The 20223-nt window shown below is 42.7% G+C and overlaps 2 protein-coding genes across 5 annotated transcripts in view; one reads left to right on the forward strand and one right to left on the reverse strand.

Moving 5' to 3' along the window:
- The window catches only part of LOC118968711 (uncharacterized), a 76393-nt gene that overhangs the window by 28549 nt on the left and 27621 nt on the right, over nt 1-20223 (forward strand). The gene's annotated exons all lie outside the window — the stretch shown is intronic.
- The window catches only part of CERS3 (ceramide synthase 3), a 116776-nt gene that overhangs the window by 3724 nt on the left and 92829 nt on the right, over nt 1-20223 (reverse strand). The window contains exon 11 of one of the 3 annotated variants that reach the window (XM_073227018.1): nt 10347-13137. The exons of the other annotated variants lie outside the window; for them this stretch is intronic. Within the exon in view, the coding sequence (XP_073083119.1) occupies nt 13084-13137 (54 nt within the window). The 3' untranslated portion in view covers nt 10347-13083. Of the gene's footprint in view, nt 1-10346; nt 13138-20223 lie in introns of those variants that run through there. 3 annotated transcript variants of the gene reach the window in all.

Genomic DNA, 20223 nt, shown 5'->3' on the forward strand with positions numbered 1-20223 from the left:
AAGAAGGAAAAAATAGATGATTTATCAATTGATGTAGGAAAATCATGACAAAATTCAACATCCTTTCATGATAAAAAGTTAAAGCTTCTCAGCAAAGAAGGAATAGAAACTAACATCAGACTTAATGATAATAACTGAATTTTTCTCCCTAAGATTAGGAACAAGTCAAGGATGTCCACTTTCACTACTCCTATTCAATATTACATTAGAAGTCCTAGTTAATGTAATAAGGCAAGAAAAAGAAATAAAGGACATACAAATTGTAAAGAAATAAAAGTGTCCCTATTTGCAGATGACATGATTATCTATGTAGAGAATCCCAAAGACTCTACCAAAAAACTCCTAGAATTAGTAAATGAGTTTAGCAGTAAAGGCTGCAGGATACAAGGTCAGCATACAAAATCACACACACACACTCACACACAATCTTGATTTTAAACACTAACATAGTAGGCTGAAAGATGTGCTCAAAGATACTAGGTCCTAATCTCTGGGACCTGTGAATATTAACTGATATGGTAAAATTTTTGCTGATATGATTCAGTTAAGGATCTTCAGGAGATTTTCCTGGATTATCCAGGTGAGGCCTAAATACTATCACAAGTGTCTTTTAAGAGAGGCACATGGAAATTCAGAGGGGAGGCAATATGAAGACAGAGGTAGATACTGGAGTAATGCAGCTACGAACAGTGAATGCAGGCAGACACCAGAAGTTGGAAAAGTGGAAGAACAGGTTCTCCCCTGAAGCCTCTGCAGGTAGTGCAGCCCTGCCACACCTTAATTTTGGTTCAAAACTGATTATAGACTTCTAGCCTCCAGAACTGTAATAGAATAAATTTCTGTTGTTTTAAGCCACCAAGTTTGTGGTAATTTGTTACCACCATGACAGGAAACTAACATGACTATCAATGTCCAAAAAAAAACTGAAATTTAAAAATCAGTAACAGTTACAATAGTTTCAAAAAGTAAAATAATAAGGTACAGACCAAACAAAGCATGCATAGGATATCTGTGTAAAACTTACAAAACTCTGATGAAAGAAATCAAAGATCTAAATAATTGGAGAGACATATTATGTTCATGAGTTGGAAGATTCAACAGAGTAAAAAATGTTAATTATATCCAAATTGATCTATATTCCAAACAATACCAATTAAAATCTCAGCAAGATTTCTTACAGATACAGACAGCTAATTCTAAAATTTATATGGAAAAGCAAAGGAACTAGAACAGCTAAAGCAATTCTGAAAAAGAAGATAAAATTGGAGAGCTCAATCACCCAATTTTAAGAGCTACTTTAAAGTTTCAGCAGTCAAGACTGGGTGCTATTTGCAAAGGGGTAAACACATAGATCAATGGAATAGAATAGAGAATCTAGAAATAAACCCAAACAAATATGGCTAATTGAGTTTTGACAAAGGCACGAAAGCAATTCAATGAAGGAAGTATAGTCTTTTCAACAAATGGTGTTGGAACAGTTGGCAAAAAAATAAACTTGGACCTAATGTCATGACTTATACAAAAGTCAACTCAAACTGGATCACAGATCTAAATTAAAACTATATAACTTTCCAAAGAAAATCCATGACCTTGGGTTGGGTGATGATTTCTTAGACATGGCACAAAAATGCATACTCCATTAAAAAAATTGATAAACTGGACTTCACCAAAGTTAAAAACTTTTGTTCTCTGAAAGACACTATTTAGAGAATAAAAAGAAAAGCTGCAAACTGGGAGATAATATTTTCAAATCCCATATCCAACTGCATGCTTAATAAAGAATTTTCAAAATCAACAATAAGAAAAAAATCAGTTAAAGTGGGCAAAAGATATAAAAATAGACACTTCAAGGAGGATACATGAAATGTCTTATAAACACATGGAAAGGTGCTCAATATCATTAGCCATTAGGAAAGTGTGATGAGATACAACTAAAAGCCCATTAGAATAGTTAAAATAAAAAACACTGACAGTACCAAGTGCTGACAAGGCTGCAGAATAACTGGAAGGAATTCATACATTGTTGATGGAAATGCATAATACTACAGACACTATGGAAAACAGTCTGACAGTTAAAAAGTAAAACATATATTTACTGTATGTCTCAGCAATCCCACCCCTATCTACCCTAGAGAAATAAATGTTATGGTCACACAAAAACAAATGTGTTTAACAGCTCTATTCATGTTTACCCCCAAATGGAAGCAACCCAAATGTTTTCAACTAGTAAATGGATAAACTATGGTATATCCATACAATTAAATACTACTTACCAATAAAAAGGAATAAACTATCCACATTCATAAGAAGTTGAATGAATCTCAAAGGCATAATTTTGAGTGAAAAAAATTTAGTTTCAAAAGATTACCTACTATATGACATATTAATGTCATTTATATGATATTCTTGGAAAGACAAAACTATAGGATGGAGAAGAGATGAGTGGCTGCCAGGAAGTAGGGTCGGGAAAGGAATCACTTGGGTAATGGAGTTGTTCTGTATCTTGATTATGCTGATGGATACATAAATCTATGCTTGTGTTAAAATTCATAGAACTACATACCAATAGAAAAAAGTTGATTTTACTGATGATGTTTAAAAATAAAAAAAGTACTTCTTTTTAGAAAGCAAACACTATGTAAACATTTGCTAAGTAAAGTATTACTCATGGGCATTTTGGTTGTCAAAAGATATTTTTACTATTTGCCATTAGAATGTTTTCTATTTTCTTTAGAAAGGGATGCCTTCCATGACAGCTCTTAACTGAGAGGGATGCTTCTCTCCTCTCATGGTGTTCTGGAAGGAATTCTGTGAGGAAAAGTCCCAGAAGAATAACACTGCCCCCGAGGAAGGGAGACGGAATTGCTACAGACCGGACTTGTTTGCAAAAGAAAAACAACAGCATGAATTATTAAAACAATACTGAGAACTCAAGCTCTGGGCAAGGCAGTGTTGGAAATGACCCCTCACCCTCTGAGCCAGTTTGCAATCATGTCTATTAAACCCAGACTAGAAAAGAAAATAAAAAAGAAAGGTGGAGGCTATTTACTCTCACATCATTTTTCAAGATGACATCCGTAACCATACAAGTTCCATTTTCCTTTCGTGACCTGCAGACTAAAGCTGACCACCTCCAGAGATTCTCAGGGTATATGTAACCGAATACCTCCTCTGTGGACAACCTTCATGCAAATGTGGCTTTTGAAAAAAAAACCAATGTGCACATATTTTGCTGGCTTACTCACAGAAATATAACTTGATGGGCTCTTCTCTGTACATTCTGCTCCTTTCCACAACAACCCAATAAAGGTTTCAAAATAAACAAGGCTTGCTATAAACATTACGGAATAAACTTGGCATCTCATCAGTTAAGATGCAACAGCGAAGGGCAACCGTTTTATATGTTGGGAGCTGGGATCAGAAGTGCTCCTCCTACAACACCCTCTGCGGATGGAGTCTGTCAGGAAAGGGCCAGGCGTGGCTAACATTGACTTTCATGGATGGGCCTCCTTTCCCTTCCTCAAAAGATTTTTGTAGGGAACAAGAGAAATCTGAATCAGAACAAAGAAAATAATTTGTCTCCAGAAAAGCAGACTAGCTCTTCTTGCCCATTTCTCCAGGACGTGAAGACTTGCTTTAGCTGAGAAATACACTAGTTCTTGAGGATACTCTCCACGGCTCTAATCTGCATCCTCTAGAATCCAGTCCTGGATCATAAGGGGCTTTTTGGAAATGTATGGCATCCCAAAGGTTGGGAAGCACTACTGACTTTTAGTGAGCAGTGGTTAGGGATGCCAGATACCCTACATTGCGCCTGATGCGTAAATGTCCTGCCAGACCTGAGTTTAGGCAAGACCCTGTTTATAATTATCCAAGCCTAGAATCTAATTCCATTTTTCATTCAAGCACAATAATTCCCGCATGGTTTTAATATATTCTCAATTTTCCAGGAATGTAACTATGTACATAAATCAAGGAAAGACTATACGTTGTTCTGTTCAGAACTTCATAATATCAGAAAACCGTCAGTGATGACAACACTACCCATGGCATTTGAGTCCCCTGCATGACATGCCTGGGTCAGTCTGTGCTTGCAACTGCCCCACTGGAGTCTACATATAAGCAACATAGCATCTGTTGACCTCAGTGTGTTCCTTAGTATGTGCCAGTATGCACACGTTACACATGAAATACATATTTTATCAGAAATGTCTTTCATCATTTCTTTTTTAGTACAGTTTTGGCATGATAACGCTTTTTAAAATTATGGTTATAGGTGAGTTTTATTATCTAGGAATTTAATTTCAGACTAGTGGGTGTGGGTCCAATAGGATGGAAAAGCACTGCCCCAGAGGGTGGATCAAGCTCAGAAAGGATTTCCTGGGAATGAGAGTTTGTTAGATGGGTGTATAGGTGGTTGCGTTGCACACTATGAAACTTGAAGAGTATAAATTGGGAATGGTGTGGTATTCAAGTATTAACAAAACCTCACATTATATAGAATTTTATCTTGTACATACCATCTGTAATATAACAGTAACAGCAATGAAACGGGATTTTTTTTTCATTGCCCTAAAAAGCATCTGTGCTCTACCATTTACTCCCTCCCTCCCTCCCAACCCCTGGCAACCACTAACCTTTTTAATGCCTTCATGGTTTTGTCTTTTCCAAAATGTCATGCAATTGGAATCAGAGAGTATGTAGCCTTTTAAGACTGGCTTCTTTCACTCAGTAATATGCATTTAAGTTCCCGTCACATCTTTTCATAGCCTGAAAGCTCATTTCCTTTTATTGCTGCAGAATACTCCATTGTCTGGAGGATCCACAGCTTGTGTACCCATTTGCCTACTGGAGGACATCTTGGTTGCTTCCAAGTTTTGGCAATTAAGAACAAAGCTGCTGTAAATCTCCACATGCCAGGCACTGGCCTAAGCAGTTAGTACTGTTGGGCAGAAAAATAGATATGAGCAGGTGGAGGAAGAATAAGGTCAATAAAGCCCACTAAAAGGGACTCAAAAGAGTTAACTAGATAAAATTAGAGAGCCAGGAAAGACTCACTGAGTTAATGAGTTAATCAGCTGAAGCTCCAAAGGCCACGAGCAACTTGGAATGTCCGGATATTCCCCAGATAAAGAAAAGTATCTGAGCGCAGCCCATGTCTTCACTGTATCAATTAGATCAGGCCAGGGTAAGATTTAGTTTAGCCTGCTAAAAGGCCCAGCTTACTCTTTAACTTATGTGCTGTTTTTCCCTCTTTTTCCTATCCCTTAATCAAGTAATTTTGCAACCAGGACAGGAGACAGACCTCGGATGTGTAAATAAACCTATGTGGACAAAGAATGCCAGGATCCAGATCAACACAGTTACCTAAATAACCCTATTCTTAAGACAAAACTCCAAAGGTATTATAAATCACCTATATACATCATGCCTTATGCCAACTCCTACCTAAAAAGCCCTATAAAAACCCAGACCCTAAACCCTTAGGGCACGTCTTCTCTGAGGTTGCCCAGACTCCTCTTTCTTTGAGTGTGCACCTTTCTGCCTTAAACTAACTTCTCGCTGCTCAACGTGTGACGTTTTGTCTCTGCCCTCTTCTAGTGTAAGTGTCCTTGTTACTTTGCTATTTCATTCTGTCCTGCAGACTGAAGTTCAAGTCTCACTCTGCCTCTGTCCTATTTCAGATAAGAAGGAGGGTCTGATGAGAGCTCTGATTTGGACTGCAAGCTCCCGTTGCCTGGGTGACCTGGAAGTGAACTGCAGCTATACGATCATGCTCTTTAGTAGCTTGCCCAAAAGTCTCCTTTTTTTGCTTCTGGGAAGCTCTGAGAACATAATCTCTCTCCATCCAGTGCTCTGTGGCTCCCCCAGATTCTGGGATGGTAGGGACTCAGTTCCCATGCCATGCAGGTCCAAACGTACACTGGATGCCAGGTGACACTGGTTTTAGGAGTTGGCAGGGGATGTGCTCCATGCAAAGCAGCAGTTCAATGAACTTCCCTTCTCTCTCTGTTCTTCCTTACCCTTTGTTACCTGCACGGCAGTGGCTATTCCCTGCTACTCTTACTTTAATGAATTCCTTCCTTACCTTGCACTCTGACTTCCCTGTGTCTCTGAACTGAATTCCTCCCCAACAGTATGAACACTGACGTTTCCTCCTCACAGCAACCCTAGGACATTAGCACCATACTTTTTACTTTAAGAGAGGAAACTGAAGCTCAGAGAGGTTAGGTAACTTTTGCAAAGCCACACAGCTGTGAGACACAGACAGGATGAAAACCCTGATCTAGGCTAAGACACCTTAAACCACATTGCTCTGCAGACCTCTGCTGGAGTCATCTGCATGAATACTTGGAAAGACGGGGCACCCAGGAGGCAGACATCCAGTTCTGCTTGAGGGCGGTTATCTGTATAAAAAAGGTCTGTTTCTTCTCTGCTTACTAAGCGGAGCACCACCTGTCTCTTCATACCTTCTCATCCTGTTCTGACTGCCCTTGGTACTACCAGGACCAAATAATAGTCATAGAACCTGAAATAATGAAAATCATCCCTAATTAGTTATTTTAATTATGTGAGACAAACATTGACATGTTTTATTCTACTTTATTTCATTAAAAAAATGACGGTAGAGATCTCCAAAACTGATTTGGTGACATGTTAATGATTGCAACCCAGTTTGAAAAACAGTGGCTGAACTATGCTAGAAAAAAAATGAGGCTTTTCTAATCAGACAGAATCAGAAAAGTTTAAGATATAAACACCAATCCATACTCTGCAAAGCACCTTTTCACAACTGCAAATCTTTCCCAATAATTGCAACACCTTAGAAATCTAAAACAAGTCAAGCTTGCTCAAGCAGAACAAGGAATCTGCATACTTGCTAAAAGGTCAAACTGCAGTGTTTTCTGGAACACTACCTGTCTGCTTTGATGGAATGCCAAGACTCTGCTTGCACAAGCAGCAGTCAGTCCCTCTGGAATTAGCCAATTTCTTTTCTTGCACAGCCCTTCCCTTTATTGTTCTCTGTATACCAGCACCCCAGGCTTCCCTATTGGTGGTCCACTTGGCTAGTAGAACTCATGCAAATCGTTGGCTCTGAGCCCCCCCATAAATCATTAAAGGCTCAAGAAAATACATGCATAAAGCGGGATCCAAAGCCTTGAAAGAGTGAAGGGTGGATCTGGGCTTTGGTGGCCAAAGGGCTGCAGCTGCTTAGTTCAGGGTTCTCACGGTGCCAAAGCATATGGTGGCACATGTGCCACCATGACCTGCTCGACAGCTTCCCCTTGGTGAAGGCTTTAGCAGCCACAGTTACAGACAGCACATTCCTGCTCTGGTAAGTTTAGCTGACTACCTTTCTAGAACTAGCAAAGGTATCTAGTATTCAACTAAACATTTCTCAGGAGCAACCCGGGTCCTCTAAAACACATTATGAACAATAGCATTCATTCAGTTGGAAGTGGCTGAGTAATTTTTGCAAGGTCTTTTGAGTCCTGCACTTCCCCGCCAGCAATTCCCTTTGGTCATACAAAGTGACCATGGAAAGAATGAAGAGCAAGTGACTCGTGAAGGAGACACCTAGTTGCTAGTCTAAACCAGGGCTTTGGAGCCCCCACATCGCTACATGGCACCCATCCTGGCAAAAGGTCATCTGCTAGGCCTCCAAGAGTGCTGAGAAGACATGAGCTTGAGGATGGGGTCGAAGTCCCAGACACCGTGGAGGGAGACCCGCCCTCAGCCTGAAAGCAGCCCAGGTACTGGGAGGACTAGAAAACCCTGAAACTGGTTTCCAGTGACCTTCCCTGGATTAAACTCATGTGGAGGTCATGATTCTCCTTTGGAAGGTGTGTTCGAGGGGCAGGGGGGACTCAACCTGAACTGAATTACATTCAAAGACTCATTCATCTGAGCACTGGAGTATCTCTAAAGCAATGGAAACACTTCCAACCTCGCCTATTTATCCTTTTCTTTTAGTGGACAGGTGGGGGGGTCATGAAAAACGCCTGTGATATCACATGGTAATTAGCTTTAGCTGGTGTCGAATCTCTCAGACACAGAAGACCAGCAGCAAGACCACAGCCTGGGCTGCCTACTGTCCTGAGCGCAAGTCAAAGCAGGACCTAAAGGCTTTCAAGTCCTGTGGAGTTGGGATCCAAGCTGTTTTTAAATCTTGCCCCAAGATTGGCTTATTATTCATGGTTTCTGTTTGGTAGGTAGATGGCCAGACACAGAGCAGGGAGGGAATTGGGGACTTTGGCTGGTGTTCTCATTCAGTTAGATGCTTGTTCATATTCTAAACACTCCATGTAGTTCTCCTGGGATGTGGGGAGGCAGGGTACAGATAAAAGACCTTCCGAAACTGGTACCAACATGGAGAAGTTGACCTGAGTTTACCTCAAAATACATTATAATCTCATTAGCATACTAAATATCATGCCCCATGGGGCCACGACATTTCCACGGCAAACCATCTTAAGGACATAAGAAGGGTGACATCCTATTTCCTGGGAATCCCCTCCCTATTCCAAGAAAACCCCACCTATCCCGATGAATAGTCCACTTCTGCTTAAACTCCAGCTATAAGACCACACAGCCGGAGCCCCACCACGCCGCTCATCTCTGGAGCACGCCCTCACTCCCACCTTGAGTGGGCACTTTGCCTTACTGAACTACTCTTTGCTTGTACCTGCGCGACCTGCTCGTGAATTCTTTCTTCATCAGTGTCAAGAACCCTTTTCCGGGTTGAGGTCTCACGGAGCACAGAGGGAGACCTCCCTGGACTGGACTGCCCAGCAGCATATGTAAGAATGCCTCCTCTTGAATTCCAGAGCCAGACTCAAAACGTTGCTTTTTAAACTGTCCCAGTTTACCAGGATAAACAGAATGTATTCTGTGTTCCACTGATGGCTATAATTTTCATTACACTTGTGCTATCAATGTATCTAATTTCCTTCAGAAATTATTTCATTTTGCTAGGTTTACAAGTTTTTAAAAATGAGCTTCCAAGAGAAAAGTAAGATTTAGGGCTGGATTCTAGACAGTGTCTTTTTAGACACGTCCATTTTCCAGATGGGATATAAGCTACAGGACTCCATTCCTCTCGGCTGAGTGACACAGCTTAGTGGCAGCAGAGCTCACATTGTAATAAATGGTTCTTGATAAAGATGCATGGGTTTCTTTCATATTCTCTACATCACCTAAAGATAAATAAAAAATGTACCAGATGATATGGTAATCACCACATTGTGATGGATATAGAAATGATTTCACAAATGTAATTTGCTTCAAGGATTAAAATCATTAAAATTAACATAGTCTCTAAATTGCCACATTTTGCATCCTTTAGAAACAGCTTTAGATTCTATAGCCTGAAAGTTCTGGAACACTAAGTGGGCAAAGATGCAAAACCATTTTCAAGAAAAAAAAATTCACTAGAATCCAGATTCTGGGCTGGCCTGGCCCACCAGCAAGCAATGGCCTGTGACCTCAGAGTACTCGAGCAGAGCGTCAGCCCACTGTGCAGCGCAGGCCCCGCCCTCTGCGACACAGCACGGTGTGCGTCCCGAAGCCCCCCCGCGCTCTGCAGCAGGGCTCGTGACGGCCACTGCAGATGCCCCGGCGGGACGGTGCTGCTTCCTGGGCTCAGAGGAGCCCAGCTGCCATTGTCAGCAAGATTTCTGAATCGGGCAAACTCACAAACTATATCACCTACCCTTCTCTAGAGTGAGACAAAATATGATTTGTTCTTAGACAATTCCAATCCGTCAGCACACTTTCAAGAGGAAGCCTGGGACATATCACCTACTGGGCCCATAGCTGAGGAGCTACAGTACAGTGGGGATGATTCTACACCAGAGTTTCCCAACTGATGTGCCAGGAAAGAGCTAAAAGGTATGCCAAGGTACTGACCCCCTGAGCCCTGGGGCAGCACCAGAGCCCCAGTCTCCTCCTGCTTTGGGTGGGCACACCAGCATGCCCTCGTGTGCTGCATAAAACCAGGGCCTTGGGTATCTAGAGGTGGTGAAGTTTGGGAAGCACCATCCCAGACTGACTATAGAGCTGAATGAAAGGTTTCAATAAATAACAACTCCAAAACTTCCTCACAAGAGCTGTGGCTAGAACTGGAGATGAGAAATTGTGCAGCTCATATATGAGAGAGACAGGTATGTGCGAAGTGTGGGCTTGGGGCAGGAGGCAAGAATTTGCTGCCTTCAGGAAATCAGTAGTTCAGCTGCTTAGACTCAACATTCACAAGGTTCAGAGGTGAGAAAAAAATGGTACAGAAAGGGTTAGTAAGTGAATTAGAACCAACGAGTAACTAAAACGACTGTTCGGGGGCATCGACACTGCCTACCGGGTGTGCCCTTCACAGCCCAAACTACACACAACCACGAAGGAACCGAAAGTTGTGCTCTCTGAGGATGTGGGGGAAAAGTGATAATTTTCTCCCAGTTACACCAGAACAATTAGCTACAATCTGATTCTTTCAAGCCATCAGAACTTTCCAAATATACTTGCCTTATTTCAAAAGGAAATGGCTGGCAACCATTTGTGATTATCACTTGAATAATTTTAAACTGCCAATGTTTACATCTGAAGAAATGCTAACCAGCTAATTACACAGATCTTGCCTTCTCAAGAAATAGCGTGCTGTCTGTTCCTGCTAAAATCTAACCTCTCTCTGTACAAGCTGACATGGGCAGATGGTGAAGCAAGGAATGATTTGGGAACACCAACAACCGCAAAGTGGAATCAACCACGGGAGAAAGGAGTTCACCCATTAGCCCAGGGCTCTCAGTGTGGGCGCTCCTGACTTTGCAGGCCAGATAATTCTTGGTGTGGGTGCTGTTCTGCCCACTGTAGGAGGTTTAGCACTAAGTATCCTTGGTCTCTGTCCTCTAGATGCCAGTTGGGACAACCACAAATGTCTCCAGAGGTTGCCAAATGTCCCTGTGTGAGCAAAGTCACCCCAGTTGAGAACCCCAAGTTGAAAAACTGTTTCTTGAGCCCCTGGGCATTGTACAACACCTTGGGGGTATAGTGGTCTGTGTCTTCAAATAACTTACAATCTATTGAAGGAGTCACACCATAAGGGATTCACCACATAACGATAAATATATAATTACTCATTTGTAAGTGTTACAAAGTAGAGAATACCATGGTATGTAAGTTGGGGATCTCACTCAGATGGGGGCAATGCCGGGAAGACCTTGCTAAGGAAGCGGAACGCAAAGGCTGTAACCTGGAGGTGAAGTAGGAGGGGTCGGGGAAAAGCAGAGTAAACAGCATTTCAAGAATAGGAAACAGTATGTGCAAAAGCCCTGAGGTGGGAACAATCCTAGCATGCTAAGGGATCAGAAAGGCCAGTGCAACTGCAGCAGAGTAAGGAAGATGGAGCATTGCCCTAAGATGCAGTCAGGGAGTAAGCATGGACCAGATTATGGACTTCCTGGGTCATGGTCACAAGTTCAAATTTACTTCTAAATCCAATCACAAGCCACTGTGTAGCACTGTTCCAAGGTGTTGGGGACGAATCAGTGACCAAAACGGACAAGGTGGCTGTCCTCAGAAAGCTTCTGCCCTCGTGGGGGAGCCAGTTTACATCTAACAGTGTTCCCTGTTGCTGCAGGGAGGTGGTTCGGGGGAAGCCAGGGTGGTCCTGGGTGGAGCACTGAGGGGCCCCGTGCAGGTACCCCAGGAGAGGCACGCCAGCAGCTGGGACTGGGGTGGTAGCTTTTGAGATGTAGAGGGAGGATTACATTAAAAAAAAAACAGTGTCCAAAGACCTCCAGAGTTGGAAGGGACTTTTAAGCTCATTTAGTTTCTATTGGATGTTGCTCTGCCCTTTTTAATAGCCCAGGAAGAAGATGCACGTACTCCTGCCTATACATCTCCAGTAGTCACAGTAAGTGTTTAAAAGTTGTCTGCGTACTTCCTTCAAACACTGGTCACTTTTTCAAACATTTAAAGATAGTTAACTCCTCTTCAATAACGGTTCTCATTTCCTACAGTCAATCCTCATATGATGCAACATCAAAACCCCTCGCCACCCTGTGAGTCTTAGGGAACATGTTCTCACCCACAGCCATGGCCCTGCATTGTAGTGCGTGTGTTAACACAACCAGAACCACTCAATTAATACATGACCACCCCAAAAAGAGGAGTGAGTATAATAAACTTAAAGTCAAACCCTGATGTCTATGCTTTGGGCTTTATTTTTGTGCAGTGTTTTCATATATTTTAAAAACTCTGGAACATAAATATCTTTATCAATTAATCATGACTTGCTGATTAGTAAAGGTAAATACCTGGCCCTGGTCTGTATTCCTAAAAAATTATTGCAAGGATTACCAAACAAAATAAACCTTGACAATGAAAAAAACAGATGCTACTGTTCATGGGATAAAATGCTCGTTTTAGGTAAAGGAATGATCGCTGCCACAGCACTTCCATACCCCTCTGGGAACGGCATTTGCAACTGTGGCTTTGAGAAAATGGTAGAGCTGTGTTTGGGAACTGCTTTAATGAAGTCTGTGCTTGGGCATCTGTAGTTCTCCAGTAATGTCAAAAACCCACGAGGTCATGAGTGACTCATGGTGTCCCACTGCTTTTTGAATGGCTCTGCATCTAAATCCACAGTTGGCAGGGAAACAAAGAACAATATAATAAGCATTTTATGCTGTCTTGAAAGCAAACTTTTAGTTTTAACTGTATGAAAAAAAAGTGCATGGAGTCAGAGTTCAATTTTTCTGAACTACTATGAACATTCCTTTTGGTTATATTCGTTCTTATTATCCAAGTTGACAAGGTCACAGAGAAAAACAATTGAGTTATTCCTTTTTTTCCTCCTCAAAGGAGCTGCATTACATTTTAAGTGGATTCTATGAAACCTAGCTGTACATGGACTTTTACTTTTAGTTATCTGGAATATGAATTTTCTAGACCAGTGCTTGTCAAACTTTAATGTGCATATGAATCACCTAGGGTTCTTGATAAATAAACCTCTCATTTAGAAGGTCCCTTGCAGCGCCTGAGATGTTGCCTTTCTAACTAGTTCTGGGTGATGCTGATAACAGTAAGAGATCACACCGTGGTTGGCAGGCCCCTTGGTAAGCCCCAGAACCTCTTTGCGGCTCTCTGTAAAAAGAAATTGAAGCAGAGGATCACTTAATGACCTTTCAAGTTTGAAAATTCCACGATTTCAAATGATTTTGATTTCCTAACTATATGTCACGAGTCTCTTTTTTTAAATTTTTTATTAAGGTATGATTGATATACACTCTTAAGAAGGTTTCACATGAAAAAACAATGTGGTTACTACATTTACCCATATTATCAAGTCCCCCCATAGCCCAATGCAGTCACTGTCCATCAGTGCAGCAAATTGCCAGAGATCCACTATGTGCTACACTGTTCTCCCTGTGTCACGAGTCTTTTTAGTCCAGAAAGGCAATATAAAATTACCAGTATGTCTCCCTTTCTATAATAGATGGTTGCTTAAAAATAATTTGTACATCATCTTATAAAGTGAGTCATGTCTTTAATTCTCCAGGGAAATGTACTATTTAAAGAACTCTTGTTTTTCTACAAAAAAGAGTACTGTGTATGTATGTGACAAAACTACTGGAGGCCAGGCAAAGAAACACCAGAAAGGAGTTGTCCAAGCAAGCCCTGGAGCTCACACCGGGTTGGCAATTTCGTGGCTTCTCACCAGCCAGAATGAAAGAAGGATCCTAAGGACTCCACTTAGTAGCCACAGACTAAAGGCTTTCTGGTCTCACCTTAACAATGCTTAAAAGTGAGCTTTCTGGGTTTAACTTAACAAAGCTTTTAAGTTTGAAAGAATCAAACATACTATGAGCAACTTAACTGCATAGAAAAAACAAAATTCCCTAGTTGTACTGCACACAAAAACACTATTTGAAGGGATACAACAAAATCCAGCATGCAAAAAGGTGATCTTCAAAAGGTCCGGCATCCAGTAAAAAACAACCAGGTTTGCAAAGAAACTGGGAAAACAGGGCACAGAACCAGGATAGAATTCTCCACACCTCAAAGATTAGAGAGTGATTTCATTTATATCAGAACATTTTTATCCTTAACCACATCCCGTAAGGAAGGTAGGGGTAGCTGTCAACTCTAATGAGAAAGCAGACGGTAAAAACTAAACAAACAGTGACTCCTCCACAGACTCACTAAGTGTTTGGGAACCCAAACTTTCTGCGTCCTAGTCCGCCTCCCGCCTGAGGGTAAATGCAGTCCTCCTCGTGGGGGCTGGGGCTGGATTGGGGGCAGTGCAGGCACCAGTGGAAACTGGTGCACAGCCGAGAAGTCCCTTCAGGCCATGGCTCTAACCCCCAGCTTGGAGGACCCACAGCTGTGTCTCTCCTGGTATCCTCCTCTGCTGAAGAAAAGGGAGCTGCCTTGCCCAGAGCTCTGCCCCCTCTCCAGAGGGCAGCCCACACCCAGTGACAAGTTAATGTTGGGACATGGAGGTCCCACCCCTCTGCCTCAACTGGGACATCACTGAAGGGCAGCCAGCTCTACAGCCTTCTCCAGGCCTTTGCTGAGCTGCACTGCAGCCCAACTTCTCCCTCTGCCAAGCCCAGCTCCCTTCCCCCCTCGCAGGGTAGAGCCACAGAGCACCTTGAGACCATGTGCACACACAGGAATACACACAGCTGACACGGCAGTGGGAAGTGGGCAGGTCCGCTGCTGCTCTCCTCTCCTCCCCACCTGCACTGGGTTTCAGCTTCCCCATTACTCTCTTCTGGGTGGCAGAGCTCCTAGGGCCCTGCCAGAGCCTGGACTTTCTTCACATACTTTACACCGTCTTGCACACAGATCAGTGGGTTAAGGAGATTTTGGGGGGTCCTGGTAGATTTAGAGGCTTCTACCAAATCATGGTGCAAGTAGTCACCCTACTGTGGAGGCCCAGCTCTGCCTGTAGCCTGCAGCCCCACCATGGCCAGATCTCAGAGGGTCCTCTAGAGACTGGGTCCGTGGGCCCAGCCAGCCAGAGAGTGAGACTAGTCGGTCCCATCCCACTGAACAACATGGCCAAGGGCTCCAGAGACACACCTACACTGTTGCAGAAGCACACACACAGGCTCAAGTTGTGGGAGTGACACTGAGGCTGCGGCTGACTGAATGGCAAATCTCAGTGCAGACATACAGAACCGGTGGCAGGGCCCAGCGAGGAGCGCCCGGGCGCACGGGCCCAGCGCTGCTTTCTTTGGATTTCCCGGGTCCGTTACAAGGAGACACCATTTGCAGAAAATAAACCCATTGAGAGTACAGTGTTCCACTGATGGCATGCGTGCTATTCCCCAAAGAGAATGCGGGTAAAGCCATCTGCATCGTGAATCCTTCAGGCTCTAAGGCCCATGTGATAAATCCAAATGAGAATGTTTTAAAAATGTATTTATTTCACCCACATCTACAAACTGAATGAGTTTTCAGGAACAAGGTTTCCTTTGTGGGACATAAAGCTCTCTTCCGAGACTGATGGAGTGGGGGTGGGCAGGTGGCCACAGGGCAGGAGCAGCCCCAGAAAATCCTGGGAGATTAACAGGGACAGTGCCGACCAGGGCATGTTCTCCCCCCCACACCTGCTTTCACCAATCCCTTTGCCCCAAGAGCCCATTAATAAAACTTTCACATCCTGGTATGAATGTGTAGATATATTAACAAGCCATGAATTTTGCCTATCCCCTTGTGTAGGCTCACACAAGAACAGAGACTCAAGTGCCACATGAGATGTGTGTGTGTGTGTGTGTGTGTGCTGACATGCATGATGCATGTACATGTGGATTTGCCTGTCTACTAGTAAATGGAGAATACCTGTCCCTTTCAGGAATACATAAAATCTGCTCCATTTTTGTGAAATGGATTTTAAAATTATGGGTACAAGGGATGTCAGAGCGTCTTTTCCCCCTTGGCTGGCTCTGCACCCATCCCTCACCCTCCTTTTCAACTTCAGCAAAATCTGATCAGTGGCTCAGTGGAAGATCTGGCTGGGACAGAGGAAAGAAAGAGTCGGGGTTTGAGCACCCACTTTTATCTTCAAACATGTTTTCATTGGACAGCTCTCAACTGAACAAGTCCCCTCATTTTATAGTGGCTTCAGATGATTCCCGCTGATCAAATGACCTGGGTTGTCCAGTACCTCCGAAGAACCAGTATCATCAAAACCATTGTTAGAAAACAGAAAGGGCAAGAAATTTAGGAGTATGCACAAAGAGAGCTAATATGTGATAAAGTAAGTATGGAAAATAGTTCATATAATTTAAAAATTCATGGGAAATGGTAGGGAAGTAAGATTTGTATTTTAAAATATTTTAAAATAGATATCTAGCAGTATCTCCCAGAAGTACCAGTCCTCTCTCAGCTGCTGTCACCCAGCTACTTTCCCTGAGTAGTTCCAAAGGAACAGAGGGTGGATTGATGAAAACAGAAATAAAAACTTGTTATTTAAAAATCCTAACGTAATCTTTCTCCATCAGAGGTCAGTTTGTCTGGACTTAGGAGCTGAAAAGACATGCTGTTGTCAGCAGCGGCAGAAAGAGGTACTGCAGAACCTGGATGCGTGCAGTCACAATGCCTATCCTACTAGAAAGAAGAAACATTGTAGAAAAACACAACAGAAAACTTTCCAATGCTTGGGGGAAGGTATGGAACATCTCAGTAGTGTATAAGAAAATGCCTGGATAATGTTCTCCTAGGGTAGGAATGAGCACAGCTTGGGTGCCAGTCCAGATTCACAGGCCTTAGGAATCCCCGTTCTCCAGGCCTCCACTTCCCCGTCTGACAGGAGGACTCTTCCTTCCAGTTCTGTGCTGCTTTCATCTCAAATTGTGCCTGTGAGGCTATGTCTTCCCCGGTGCCCTGGTTGAACCTGTGGGTCTATTACAGAGGCCTCCCAGTCCAGGGCAGAGCAGCAGGAGTTCTGATGGGGTCAGGGAGCCGGCGGCTGATTTGCTCGTGGCCCTGCCTCTCACTCATGATACCCTCTTTTTCTTTTATTATCTCAGAGCCACGCATATGGTTACCTATCTCAATCTGACTTGTGCAAACAATGCTCCTCTTTCGGGTTTATGACAACTCAGGCTTGTGATTGCTTCAAGCCAGAAAATCCCCTAATGGGGGTTCCCTTACTGGGATTTTCTAAAGATTGCCCTCTATGAAGAGCTGAAATTCACTGATTACTTGAACGGCAACATTAACGGAGCTAAAAATAAGATGATGAAGCTTGTGAGAACTGAGCAGAGGCCACGCCAAATGCACACTCGTAGAAACATATGCTCGTGAAATTCATATTACTCATGTTTTGAGGACCTATGTTCACAAACTCAGAACTCCTGGGGAGGCAAAGAGCGGAGCATTAGCTAAGGCTCCAGGGCGTGAAGCACCGTTCCAGTGTGACCATGGGTGTCGCAGACCTTCACTTGTCATCGCTCCAGTCCTCTATAAGATTGAGACCACGGCTTTACGTGGATGTGGGGGGCAAACTGCATTTCAGTAGTAAGGACTTGAAGAGGGGGTCATGTTGTCCTGGTAGGAGGCACTTAGTGCTTTCTTGCAGCTCTAAACTTACGGGACTCTTTGTTTTGTGGCTGAGCTGAATGTATGGTGTAGAAGAATATTCAAATTTGAAATTCTGTAAGCTAAACAACTTCGCACATTTATTTTTGTTATTACAAGTTTACAGATTTCACTGTTGTTCTTGGATAGATTGTTAAACTTGTTCATCTATATAAATATTCAGAAATATGGAAATAAAAACTGATAGCATTTTTATAAAACTCTACTTCAATCATCTGTCTTTATGGCATTTTTCTGATGTCTTATTCAGCAAGGGAAGTTTTTACATCCATTACTGCCTACTAACAAGGGAGACTTGGAGGTTCCTTGGATGTTACGGATTTTGTATTTCCTCCCCAGCACACTGGTAGCTGAGACAGTATGTCAAAAGGATCGTCCAGAGTGGGCGTCATGACAGTCAACGGGCAGAAGACAGCTTAGGAAGCTGTCATTGGGGCCCCTGGCTGCAAGTGAAGGACAGTGACACCTGACATCAGCTGCAGAATTATCTAAGCAAAGGGAAGAGAGGGCTTGACTGACAGCCAACTGCCTGGCTACTTGGAATTCACAGAGTGTCTGTAACTGGCACAAAGAACCTGAGTAAATAGTAATGAGGGTGGTGATAATGGCAGCCAACATTTGTCGTGTGCTTATTATGTACCAGACACTGTGCTAGTGGTTTCTTTCCACAGGGCAGGTACTAAAACCATCATCTCCCATTTTACAGGTGAGGAAACCGAGGCAATAAATAGCAGTGATAAACCCAAAATCATACAGCCAGTAAACAGGCCAACAGGTTTGAATCTACACAGAGAGCCCATTCTCTTAGCTCTTACCCTAACTGCTTTACTAGGAAGTGATGGATTAAAAATATAATAATTATAAAACATTTCCTTATGCTTTTAAAAAGTTCAAAAATAAGCAAAAGGATTTATGCTGCCTTTTAATCTATAATCTTGATTACTCAAATTGTTTATGTGTTCACTATTTTTTACTTCACGCAAGTATCTTAAATTAATTTTCTGGTTGTTTCAAAGAAAGAATAATAAGAGAAGGTGAAGTATTATTACAAGTTAAGAGATTCAGGTTCTAGTCTTGGCTTTGCCATGAAATTACTGTGCGAATTTGGTAGTTTCCTCTTGTTTATCCGAGGGCTCCTTTCTTCAAGTGAAATAGTTCAGCGTATGTGAAGTGTCATTCGGAGAACTTAAAAGACACTGCCTGTTAAGAGCAGCTGGCTGGGGCAGGTCGCCAAGGGGCTAGTTCTCCATCCTGGCCTGAATGGCTGTGTGCTCCAGCCATGACCTCTGTGTCCTGGCTACGACCCAGTCTAACATGTCACAGAGACATGCTTGAGTTGGTGAACACCCGGTATGATATTTAGAAAGAAGAAAATAATAGCTTTGGGATGATCAAGTTCTTTTAAGTAATATTAAATGGAAGCATGCTATGCTCCTAATTTCTTCTAAAAGCACTTCTCATGTTTGCCAAGTGAGTGACAGGCTGAACCTCACAGGCCGTCAAACTTCTCGGTGTGATGTGTGGGCTGGTTGCTCATCACAGAATCACCAATTTTATCAGAGGCAGTTCAGATACTGTTATTTGAAGGTATTCAACAAAGGAAGCAAATGGTGGGAGGTCCCCATTCCCCATATACATGCAATGACCCTACTGTTTAGGGAAAATAAGATGTGAATGGCTATTTTTAAGAAGCATAATCTATATTGTCTTTTCAGTCTATCATGCAAATTCGTGGGAACCATAAGAAAATTAATTAATTATTTTATGACTTTTTACACAAAACAGTGTAGCTTGTTTACCCCAACTTTTTATTCATTTGCATATAAGAGCCTACCAGGCATTGGGAACTAGAAGGGAGAAATTCTTATTCTCTGTTATGAGACTTACAGGAAGTTTTTGGAGGCCTATGAACTTCTGCGATTCTATTTTTTAAATATCCAAGAATTAATCACCTAGGTAACAACTGAGGTGTAAATTAAACGCCAAGTATTTATTAAATAGAGTTGAAAAGTGATTTGGTAGTTGTTCCTCTAAGGGTTTCAACTCCTGCCTCTCGCTCTCCTTCCCTTTGCAATGCCACGGGGCCTTCAAATAGCATACTTCAAGAGGCGGCTTTATGGCTTTGGAGGAATAAGCTGATTTCACAGCCAGTTTTGCCACTGCTGTGGAAAACAGAATGCACATGCGAGCCGGCTGAAGTCATAGAACTGCACGGATTAGGGCTGCGGGGGCCTCCAGAACTGCTGTCATATTGCTATTGGAAACAGCTTTTCCAAAGTACAGCATCAGAAATCAGGAATTCTCGTCCACAGCTCCCCAACCCATGGGGTTTTTAATCAGGCCTGGTACAACCCATTAGAGATCAGAAATGTGAAAATCATGATGAAACCGAATAAGAGTACCTTCCGGTTTCCCAGTTTTGTTTTGTCTGGATCCCTTCCAGGCCTCTGATTATTGTCACTTGCCAGCTAATACGGGAACAGCTGTGGCCTAGGGACGGGAGCTGCAGGAAGGCTTACTCAAAGGCAGGACAGTACAGTGCCCTTCCTTCCCTCCTGCCCCTGGATGTGCCAAGTGTGTAACTGCTCAAATTCTTAACCTCATCTCAATTATTTCAAC

Source organism: Manis javanica, chromosome 18 (assembly GCF_040802235.1).
Source record: "Manis javanica isolate MJ-LG chromosome 18, MJ_LKY, whole genome shotgun sequence".
Taxonomy (NCBI): domain Eukaryota; kingdom Metazoa; phylum Chordata; class Mammalia; order Pholidota; family Manidae; genus Manis; species Manis javanica.